Source organism: Notothenia coriiceps, unplaced genomic scaffold, assembly GCF_000735185.1.
Source record: "Notothenia coriiceps isolate Sejong01 unplaced genomic scaffold, NC01 NC01_scaffold00028422, whole genome shotgun sequence".
NCBI classification, from domain to species: domain Eukaryota; kingdom Metazoa; phylum Chordata; class Actinopteri; order Perciformes; family Nototheniidae; genus Notothenia; species Notothenia coriiceps.
The window spans coordinates 103,854-115,857 of NW_011361123.1; the positions used below are offsets into that span (position 1 = coordinate 103,854).

At 41.2% G+C, this 12,004-nt stretch overlaps 1 protein-coding gene across 1 annotated transcript; it reads left to right on the top strand.

Annotated features, from left to right (window-relative positions):
• Positions 1 to 1,374: 1,374 nt before the first annotated feature.
• On the top strand, positions 1,375 to 9,786 carry chrnb4 (cholinergic receptor, nicotinic, beta 4 (neuronal)). Its single transcript, XM_010785861.1, has 6 exons — positions 1,375 to 1,678; positions 4,275 to 4,420; positions 5,529 to 5,573; positions 5,815 to 5,924; positions 6,329 to 7,367; positions 8,401 to 9,786. The coding sequence occupies exons 1-6, from the start codon at positions 1,630 to 1,632 to the stop codon at positions 8,563 to 8,565; spliced, it is 1,554 nt and encodes a 517-aa protein (XP_010784163.1). The 5' UTR covers positions 1,375 to 1,629; the 3' UTR covers positions 8,566 to 9,786.
• The last annotated feature ends 2,218 nt before the right edge of the window (positions 9,787 to 12,004 follow it).

Here is a 12,004-nt window from a genome sequence, read left to right on the forward strand (position 1 = left end):
TTACAGTACTTTTATTAACACTTTAAATTCCCCCCATCAACTCATTCATGTGTGTTTCTTATTTTGACTTCACTTGGATGTTTGAGCTCCACTGTTCAGAATGATGTATGAGCAGAGTTGCACGATTCTCTACACAAAACCAGACATGCATCCTTTTTCTCAAACAAGTTTTAAATCTCTGCAAATGGATATGCAGCGATATCATATAGAGATCAAGGAAAAGCACTCACTATAAGGTAGGACAAACACATTTAGCCATCTTTAAAACTCCCATATGTTGCAAAATGATCTGCAGTAATATAACAAATATATAGTTTGTAGTAAATAGAAACGAACAAAAACTATAGTCGTATCCAATTGTTGTTTCTTTCAGGACTTGGATTTAACAATATGATATTGCTTTAAATGTTTGAAATCAATGAAAACATCTGTATTCTGTGCAAACAATCTGACAGGCAACAATGTTAAACACCTAATCAGTCCCATTGGTCTGCTCTCAATGATCCAGAATAGAAGTCTTCAGAGTTAGAATTTATAACCCAAGATGAGTCCCTTTGGGTTTCTCTTCACGCCGGACACAGTTCCTTTACTGGCCATTATAATGAGGCTTTAAGTATAGCGTGGCGACTGTAAATCTGCCTTGCCGGGAATGCACTGCCCCTGGTCTGACTGGGCTTCACCTCACTAAATCTCACATCCAGGCCCAGAGAATAATGTATTGTCTTCTCCTGAGCACACTCGCCAAAACAGTGTGAAGTCAGCAAATGATTGCAAGTCATTGTGATTGTCAGCTAATTGTTGATGGGAAGAGAATTAGGCCCAGATATCTATATCGACATCTGTGCTCAGATATGTCTGGGTTGTTGTATTGAGGATGCTGTGACAACAGGATCCTTTCTCTGGCATGTGACTATACTGGGCTCAAGATCCTCTGATATGATTTTTAACAATTTATTGGAGGATACACAGGTCTGCATGTTTTTAATTGAGTTGTGTGTCTTTACTGTAGGTAAATACTGAATCCAAACATACTCATATTATTGGGTGTGTGGGGGCAAAATATCTTTGACAAATACATATGAGTCATACTTAATGCAATGAGTGTATATTAGCCTATTACTCCCCCAACATTCAGGCAGGCACGTCTTAACCGAATCCAAGCAAAAGTATTCTATATCAACAGAAATCCTCAACTTTCCCTGTCTATTTGCAAAACATAGCTTATAACAGATTCAGTGGCATTTTAGGCATATATTATCTTCTATCTAAAACAGCTCCTGAGGTGGTGCACTCACATTAGCCAAACACAGACCGGGAGCAGGACCTGAGGAATCGCTGGAGAGAGCAGCGCGCCAGGGCAGGCTGTGCGCTTTGGCAGAGCGTAAATACCCGAGAGAGGGAACTCAGAAGAATTTCATGGGACGGATTGCTGTAAAGTAACCACACCACGGAGCAACAGATATCGCTATTCGGTCAATTATCTCTTTCTCGTGCATCAGCACAGTCCTGGCTAAGAGTCCAAATCGAGAGCGTGTATCATTCCGGAATGCCCGAGAGGAAGAGCGCGGAACACCGCAGCTTTGAGGCTTCAACACCGAGAGCTCCCGCGGAGCAGATGGTGCCGAAAAAATGACTCGTGTTCTCTCCATCTTCGCGTACTTCTTCTCTTTGATCCACTGTAAGTGTGTCTTTCTTTACATTCTGTGACCCAAACTACTTAGAACAGTTTTGCTTGTATCTGTTTGTCAGCTCCACATTTCTTTTTGGGGAAAGTGCTTCTGTTGGGAGAAGTGATTGTGTTTCGTGAAGTGTCCCGAAGTCGAATTGCAGCTCTTTATTTGGATTTAATCTACGTTTTCAGTACAGTTGCTAAGTTGTGTAGTTTACACGATAACAGAGGCCAAACATTTCTTACTTTATTGTTCAACCTACAAATAAAATGTGAGATCTTAAAAATAGTATTTTATCTTAATCAAAACACATGCAATGATAGTATTTTTTTTTAGGGGTATTTTGATTATCAGTCATGCCATAAAATGTGGCCTGTACTCATCAAACCAACAGCAAGTGCAGGGTCACATCCACTTTACCTCAACAATATATGACAATTGTACACATAGTAAAAGCTTCCTAAGCATGTCACATTATTATTTTTTATTTAACCAGTTAAAAGCATTGAGATAAAATCTCATTTTCAATGCTGACCTGGCCAAGAAGGCAGCAACGTTACACATAACACATAACACAACAGGCTTACATTTATTTTCTTGACTTCTTCAACTTCACATGACCAAAGTGGACATTTCCTTGGTAAAAAACACATTTACTTCACAATTTATCTCACAGGATTTATATTTTCAATTGCAATAAAAAGAGTAACCCATACTGATAATCCCACTTACTGAGACAAGTTTTTTGTCAGCTGGTTTAACGTTTAAGTGGTGAATCCTCTTGTCTTTCAAAGAAACAATGCCACTACATCTACTTTTCTTCCCTGTAAACGAGAGGATGTGATATTGTCATAAGTCACCAATACAAAGTGGAGGAAATTAGCATTTATACTTTACCTGACTCAACCTATGCCCAATGTGTTGCTTCATTCATACACTTCATTATGCTCTCAAACGTAATACACGTTTGAAAAATAATGTTTTTCAGTGTGCTCTGCAGAGTGACCTTATCAACTTCACAACAGCTGAATGTACCATTAACACGCCTGACCTCACTCTCGATCAACATAATGTCAACAGAACACTTATAAGGCGCTACACATTATACACATTTAACCTAAACACACACACACACACACACACACACACACACACACACACACACACACACACACACACACACACACACACACACACACCAGTGGCAGTCCACAGCAGGTAATCACAAGTTTGGGTGGTTTGATAGCGCCCTGTACCTCTGGGGAAGGCAGAGCTTGTTTCTGTCAGGTCTCCGAGGGCTTTGACAACACACCATCTGTGGAGTGCTGTGGAGATCCCACTGTATTGGATGGGATCTGAGCCAAGTGACTGACAAAGGCACAGTCATGGCAGCCTGTGCTGACCCATGCGGCCAGACTGACAGCATGCCGCCACGCCCTGCAAAGCCCCGGGAGTCTGTGTGCCGATAATGGCACACACAGTTTGATACTGCACAACAGGAGAGGCACTGGAAGTCTAACAATGTTCCTAATTGTACGCTGCAGCATCGCATAGCTTGAAAAACAGGCATATGTGCTGATTCTCTGGGGTTGAGCAGCCATGAATATCACTCTGCTGAGTATTGACAACAGTAGCAGTGGGCCCATCAGTATCAGTCCCACCTCATTGGAGGGCTTCCCACAAGAAAGCCGACTCAGCTATACTTCAGACCATGTGGGGGCATTAATAATCTGCTGCATGCAAGGAAAATGGAAGAGCTACTGCTACATGTTTTCATTTGGCTCCAAATGAGAAGCACTGATCGTGAGTTTCAATCAGGCTTGTCTTCAACCCTGATGTGGGCTTCATTTATCAGGGAAGGAGGTAGAAGGAGTCGAAGTGTGGTTACTCTTAGCCTATTCTCACTTGAGAGATGCATCCAGTGGTTTGGCTTTATGAAGAAGCAACATTATTCAAATGCTTCGAAAAAGATCTGCACTTTTTGGGGAAATTACTTTAGGGCCTTCATTATAGTATAATTTCCACAACACAGCCATCCCTGGCTTCCTTAATTGGCAGCGGCTGTTTCCCTTAAGAGTTTATGTGCAGTTTGTATGAGGCAGTCAGACACACTCAAAAGATAGAGGAGGAACATTTTTTTGTTGAACAGATTTATTCATTATTGTGTTTCTGTGTATGAGCACAAAGGGAGGTATATAATATTGATTTAAGTATCATAATTCGATAACTTGGTGCCAAAGCGGGAAGTACTAAAATTGTTAATTTTTTTTAGGTCGTTGTAAACAATTGTTTTCTCATATCTGAATGGCTAGAACGTTTAACAGCAGTAGTCTTGTTTGTTCCATAGTGGGAAATCAATTCCATTGTGATTTTCAGATGGTTTGTTTCATTAAGTGGCTGCAAACAACTTTGTAGTTTAGTAGTTTTATAGGTGGATCTGTTTGAAAACAAGAACGAACCATACATTTTCAGAGCATAAAAGTCTCTCTCCATGGATACCTAGGTCCAATTTCTCCAAGGTCCAACTGGTTTGGCTTGATACTGATGTTTGGGATGTGTAAACATCTGCATAAACATAATCATTTGAAAACATGTTGTCACCAGGTACCAGCAGTGCTGACTCAGAGGAGCGTCTCATGAACTGGTTGCTGGGAAAGGATCGCTACAATCTGCTCATCCGCCCGGCGGTCAACAGGAGCGAGAGAGTCCCAGTGAAGCTGCAGGTGTCTCTGGCTCAGCTCATCAGTGTGGTAAGGCCCCAAATACTTCTACCCATCATGTGTGTGCATCTGTGTGTGTGAGGGAGACAAGATGACAAAGAGAGAGGCAGAAAAAGAATGACAGAGTGAAAGAAAGAGAGGATGCCACAAAGCTTTGAGAGAGAGCAGTTCATTACAGACCAGCCTTTGCAGAGAGGCTGTGAGTGGATGGATGAAGTGGAGGGTGGATGTGGTCAGCTGTGATCTCTGCCTCTGTCATGTCCAGATTGAAACTTCAGCACATTGGATTAAAAGCGGCCATAAAGCTGTTTTAGCCACAGTGATAGAGGCTCTCCTCTGATTTACAGTGGAGGCTCCTCCCGGTTGCAGACCAAGGCAGAAAGGATCATTCACAGCCTCACTTTATGAGTTTGCATTGTACCCATGGAGTAATTGCCATTTGGTATGACTTCATTGGATGTGTATGTCATGGCTGTGTGATGGCAATGCCACCGACATGCATGTTAGGAAGCAATCTAAGATGAGTGAAGGTTTTAAATTCAGTTGTTTTTGAAGCTGTTTAGAAGCTGACAGTGTGCAATCAAGACAGTAATTCTTTCTGTGTACAAAAAAAAGGTTGGGGACATCAGCAGAGACTTCCTCCTTCCCTTACTTTTTAAAAATATTATTTGACTTCTTTGCTCGCCTCTATCTAGTTTAGTCTCCATAATCATGGTTTTACGGTGATACACCTGGTAGGTATTGTGCAAACGAGCTATTGTTGCTGGTTATTGTAGGTAAAGTGCTACTTAAGTTCGGCATCACATACAACATGTATGTGATGTTATGCTATGTGGCTTTTTATTACTCCTTCACTAAAATATTTGGTTATAGACTTCTGTATTTATTTTTGATCTAGACATATTTTTCATATTTTAAAATAAGCTATTCCACAATTTCACTGCCCTGTGAGCTGCAGCAGTAGCCTCTATGGTAAAATACACCTTGTTGGGATCACTTCTAGAGTATTCTGAACAATTCATGGCTTAGATGAGTGTTTAGGGTCAGCTAAAATGCAGTTATATTTCAATTTGAAATGGTAACTGTAACTGTTCATGAAAACCTTTCCTTAACTTCTACCTCATTTGTCAATTTCCAGAATGAGAGAGAGCAGATCATGACCACAAATGTCTGGCTCACTCAGGTAAGTGTGATAAACCTCAGAGTCATACTCTCAGTAATACCACTCAGTGTCTTGATACATGTCCTTCCCCCTGAACTTGAATTAAACCATATCCACTTTCCTCTCTGTGTGGAACAAACTGCTTCTATAATTGTGCTCCAAACACATTTCACTGATAATGAAGCATGTAATTAGGAAAAGAGCTGGTCTTAAATACTTGAACTGAATTTGGACTTGACGGCAGGCCTCTCTTTCTCTCCAGCACTGGGTGGATTACAGGTTATCATGGGACCCTGCGAAGTATGAAGGTATCGACAAGCTGCGCATTCCCTCCAGACATATCTGGCTACCAGACATTGTCCTGTACAACAAGTAAGAACCACTGAAATCTCATATTGTTATGTTACAGAAAGATGGTACACTTCTATACAGTAATATGAAATCTATATTTAAGGATAGAGATGGGAAACTTTTTCTGATAGCTAGATATTTAAAAATTAAGATGGGTTCTGATCACCATTATTATCTTTCCAAACTGAATCTCTGAATCTACAGAGTTTATATATGATTGAAAGTTTTAGTCTTTCCTCTGTGGATTTTGGTTTTGATATTGATTTTCCTGTCCTTGGCTGTAGGAAATAAGCAATAAAACTGTTCAGTATGAGTAGCTCTCCTCTTATCTGCACTTCGCTGTGATTGCAGGGTTGATTACACAGGCCTTGCAGATTGATTAAAAAGCTCTTATAAGTTTTTCCTCTTTCTTCTTCCTCTCATAGCGCTGATGGTACCTATGAGGTAACAGTTTTCACGAATGCCATTGTACTCTTCAATGGCAGCATCAACTGGCTCCCCCCGGCCATCTACAAAAGTGCCTGTAAGATCGAGGTCAAGCATTTTCCCTTCGACCTGCAGAACTGCACCCTCAAGTTCCGCTCTTGGACGTATGATCACACCGAGATCGACCTGATCCTGAAGTCTGAGGTGGCTAGTATGGATGATTTTACGCCCAGTGGGGAGTGGGATATCCTGGCGCTGCCGGGCAGACGGACTGTCAACCCTCTGGATCCCACATATGTGGACCTCACATATGACTTCATTATTAAGAGGAAGCCCCTTTTCTACACCATAAACCTCATAATTCCTTGCATTTTGATCACCTCTCTGGCCATTCTGGTCTTCTACTTACCCTCAGACTGCGGGGAGAAGATGACCCTCTGCATCTCCGTGCTCTTGGCTCTCACTGTGTTCTTGCTTTTGATCTCAAAGATAGTTCCTCCCACCTCATTGGATGTGCCCCTGATCGGAAAGTACCTGATGTTCACCATGGTGCTCGTGACTTTCTCCATCATCACCAGTGTGTGCGTGCTCAACGTCCACCATCGCTCCCCAAGCACCCACACCATGCCTTCCTGGGTCAAGCTGATATTCCTCGTCAAACTGCCTGCCTTACTCTTCATGAGACGCCCTCAAAATAACTCTGCACGCCAGAGACTTCGCCAGCAGCGGTGTCTACGGGGAAGGACATCCATTTTGGGTATGGGTTACCCAGTCCCAGCCAAAACAGGTATCACGATGTCGAATTCTGACTCTGTCTTCTCTACACCAGGACACAAAACTGTAGTTCCTCCGCTGGGCTACAGCCACTCCAACAGGAAGGGGGACACGCGACCAAATGATTACCTTCCCAGTAGTTTCACTTCTACCCAGGACTCCCTGCCGAGAAGCAACTCAGAATGGGCTGCTAATGTCCAGGAGGCGGTGAACGGGGTGCGCTTTGTGGCTGAGCACATGATGGGAGATGATGATGATCAGAGTGTATGTATACACATTTCAACTTTTCATTGCATGTATACAATGCTGGTATGAAGTTTTTTTGTAATGTTTGTGCCACTTAATAATCTAATATATCAAATGTACAACTTTAGCAAGATGAACATTTTAAATATTAGGTTTTTTAAGAATATTGCGCACAAATGTCAAGCTATTACATCCCTAGTTCTTTAAAAACATATCCCGCTATGAAGCTATGTTCTGTCACTATTTCAGCCTCAGTCAAAAATCTAAATGCTGTAATGGATAATTGCTGCAATCTGACACCATCGTCAATACACTCTTGTTCCCAATAAACTGGATCAAAGGTGTTGGTATAACACTGTGTACATTCTGTGACACCGGTAATAACTAATAACGTTAAGTACTGGATGTGACCTAGCAAATTAAAGGCAGACTTTTGGTCATCAAGCCCTTCCTCTGAAAAATCAATAAAAGAAGGAGGGAACCAGGAATGAGAAATTACTTGATTTTAAAACTACCAAGGACAGCAGCAAAAATGGGATGAATAGGTCAATAGCTTTTTTTAGTGTTGGCAAGCAATAAGGAAAATGTCTTTTCAAAAATATAATTAAAATATTTTTCGCATTCAGCATCCTAAGACCAAGCTAACCTATACTAAGCAATATTATTATTTTTATGAATGGATATAATGCATTTGAAAACGTTATACTATTACTGAAGACTATTTTTTCCATTTCAGTCCAATTGAAGGTGTTCCTTGCAGATAATAATCCAGCAAAGTGACAAGATGTACAGTATAAGATATGTAATAAGGGTTTTACAGATTGTTTGGTTGAAAGAACTTTGATTCAGAAACAGATTCTCTCTCACTCATTCATTCACATTAATAGGCATTCCTTGCAGCGTCCAGCTATGAAACATTCAATCACGATTATTTGGTCAAATCTCCACTCTGTATTACTGCTGGTTTATTATTTTAAATGTCTATGTGAACTTTATTGTGACCAAAGCCTGCACGCTGCCTGATTTTCATTACATTTCTGTATATTTGCAGGTGATAGATGACTGGAAGTATGTGGCTATGGTGGTGGATCGTATGTTCCTGTGGATCTTTGTGATAGTGTGTGTGACGGGCACCCTGGGCTTATTTCTGCAGCCTGTCTTCCAGACTCAGATCGTCCCCAACCAACAGCCCAGCTCAGAGGCTCCACGCATATGATGAACCATGAAGAACACGGGGCGAGTTTTGATCATTTTATCTTTTTCAGCAATCAAGAAATTAGGTTAGGGTAAGTAATTTGTTTGTGTTTAGTTAAAGCCTATAACCCTACGGTGAGATGCAAACCCATTGTGTACATCAGTGAAGAGACATGATCTTTTTTGTCCCCGGATAATCAAAACCACATGGTCGACAGCAATAAAACCCTCTACAGCACACATTATATGGTGGAAATTGTACTTCAGGAAAGGGACCTCAAGTGACATTAGAGGTCATTTCCTTTAATGTCTAAGGACAACTGCAGGCCTGGATTGAAGGAAGCTTTCACCCCACCGAAGTATGCTGAACAGTTACAGAAATGTCTGAGAAGTGACTTTCAGCAAGATGTTGGGGCAACTGTGACTCAGAAGGACATTAGTTCATTACCCCGCCGCTGCAGTCAACACATCGATATGTCCTCCGCCAAGATACTTAACCCCAAATTGCTACAGATGGCATGGCCAACCGTGTGTGAGTGAGTACGGATGTTAGTTTCCCTAAGCAGGTGGCACCTTCAGAGGTGTTTTTATATGTACAAAAGTGGTGGGGCACGAACAACTTAGATGTGTATATATAAGCTTCTGGTGCTTTTTTAAACACGTAAACAAATAGCTGTAGGCTATCCATGGTTCCGATAGAGAGAAAAGGAAAACACAGATACTCACCACCGAGGTCACAATATCAGTTGATCCAGCAGAGCAATAGCCTATAGGCAAAACACAGAAGATCAACAAAAGATATGACATAAAATGAACTTACCAAAGCTGAAGTAGATGGTCAACTTCATTCACTTTCTTTCCGTTGTACTGATTGTAATCGCTATACGCTCTCTCTCGTCTCCTCTTCACTACAGGGTGAAAACTACACTTTTCGCGGCACACGTACTTACAGCCAATCAGCTCTCTGAATTATGAGATGACGTTTGGTAGGTATGCCAGCACTATGCCCCACTGGTGATTATTTTTTTGCCGCACACATTGAATAGAAAAATACTCTGAGCATGCGCAGTGTAGTTTTTACAGCACCCATTCATTTAGATAGCAGAGAGAGGGGCTTGCCCCACATCGCTCAACACGGCTCAATAGGCACACTGTGGACACTAATTGGAAGAACACAGACTAAAACAGCAATGTACAGATGAATCACCTGTGCCCCACCTGCTCCTAATGACGAGTCGCCACTGCCTGTTTCTTAACAATTAAATACAAATATTCACTGTTTACATAAACTGCACGAAACAACATTATTAGAATGCAAAGGGTAAAACAGAGATGGAGTACTCGAGTGCCGATTTTCGGGACTTTAGACTCGACTCGGACTCGCGCACTGATTGACGCGGACTCGAACTCGGACTCGTGAATTTTCGCGCACGATGACTGACTCGGACTCGTGAATTATCGCGCACGATGACTGACTCGTGAATTTTTCACCCACGATGACTCGGACTCGACTTGTACATTGATGCTCCGACTTGGACTCGGATTCGAGCAAGTTTTCTCTCGAGTCAGATGTACTCTGTCCTGGCATGTGCACCTGCGAGGCGAGTTCACGAACTGGCGCACCCCTGCTATTCCAGTCTAGAGATGTCCAGAGACACACCCCGTATCGTGCTGTATTCTTTCACAGATTCTGCTTAGACATTGGGAAAGAGCAGCGCAAAATGCTCGTTACGTGGAAACAATATTGAAGAGAAGGCTCCGTAACACATTACTCTAAGGATCGAGTTCAGACATATAGGCTGTCTTGAATACTATCATCAGAGTAACGTGATCTAATCAATAAATAAAGATTCAGCCGATAACACGAAAGCACATGGCTACTTAACCTGCAGAATGTCGTCATTTTGCATGGTAAGTAGCCATGTGCTTTCTGGGGCTTAATCTCTATTGATATAATGTAAACATTCACTATAGTAATTGTGGCATCCCCGGCTGAATGATGGTCAGACTCTCCAACTGATGGTATCTGTTTATTGCATACCCTTGCTTGTATACAATCATTACCAACGTAAGAGCTTGTGCCCTTATCAGCCAGGTGCTAAAAACCCAATGTAACTATTTAGTATATGTTAATGTATTGTCATCTATCTGTCATTATACATGTGTGTTTACACTGCTCTGTTGTCCATTGACTTCCGGTAAAAGTTCCTTCAAAATAAGAGTCCCGATCTTATTACTATGAAAATAAAAGTGCAAATCGAAAGCTTTACCATAGGAAAATATTGGCATACAAATATAATCACTTCTCTAAAAGGTAACACATTTTAAATATAGTTAGACATATCAAAGGTCATTTACAATAATAATAATAATTATAATAATAATATTAATATTAGTAATAACCTTTATATTTGTATAGCACCTATTACAAGAATTGTAGCCAAACTCGCTTCACAGCAGTTAGACACTAAGTATAAAATGACAGGATAAAAGCAATGTAGAGGAGCTACAGCTACATTTCAACAAATATATCCACTAAGATTAATACATAAAGACTTGTGACTCAGACTTGGACTCTTCTTGGATGACTTGGACTCGGACTCGAACACAGGTAACGATGACTCAGACTCGGACTCGACTCGGACACTCCTTGGGTGACTCGGACTTGGACTCGACTCCGACTGGTGACTCGGACTTGGGTTGCGTTCCAATAGTCCATTTAGCTTAGGAACCTTCCTAACCAAGTGAAATGACCCGGAAGTACGTCAGTAGCAGCCATGTTAAGTGCCGTTCCAATTCTCCAAATGAAAGGAAAGGAGGTTTCAAACTTCCTTTATAACCTCCTTTAGCTTAGGAACCACTGGACCTCCCTTACCGAAAGGAGAGGAGAAAATTCTGCCCCACAATGCCTTGCAGCCGCAGCATTTGCCGTCACACAACAGTCGGCCGTTCACGGAAACAAACCCTAGACGACATATGAGTAGATCTTGAGACGTGGCACGAGACTACGACAACAAAATACGAAATATCTTGCACCTGTTGTCTCTCTTGTATAAGAAGTACTGGTTTCAACATTAACTTTATTTTTTCCTTTCACCATTTAAATACCGAGCAGTGGAGGAGGGAGACCAGGTGTAATTATGTTTACCTAGGGGTTATGCATACTAACCATACTTTATAGAATTTTATTTATGTTTACATAAATAATATTTGCAATCAGGAATTGTAGATAGTGACACAAATAGTGGTAAGTTTGTAGAAAATTTTCAACTTGTTTGAGGTGTGTCGAGTCACTTTACAACTGAAATAAACTAGTAAAGTCATTTTTGATTGCAAGTATCAAAGAGAAACTAATATTATGAACTTACTTGCAAGTTTTGTTTCGTGAAACCGTTCAATGGTTGTATTGCAAAATTTTAAGAATATTCGTGGCGTTGAAAGTACTATAGCTAAAGAGCCAG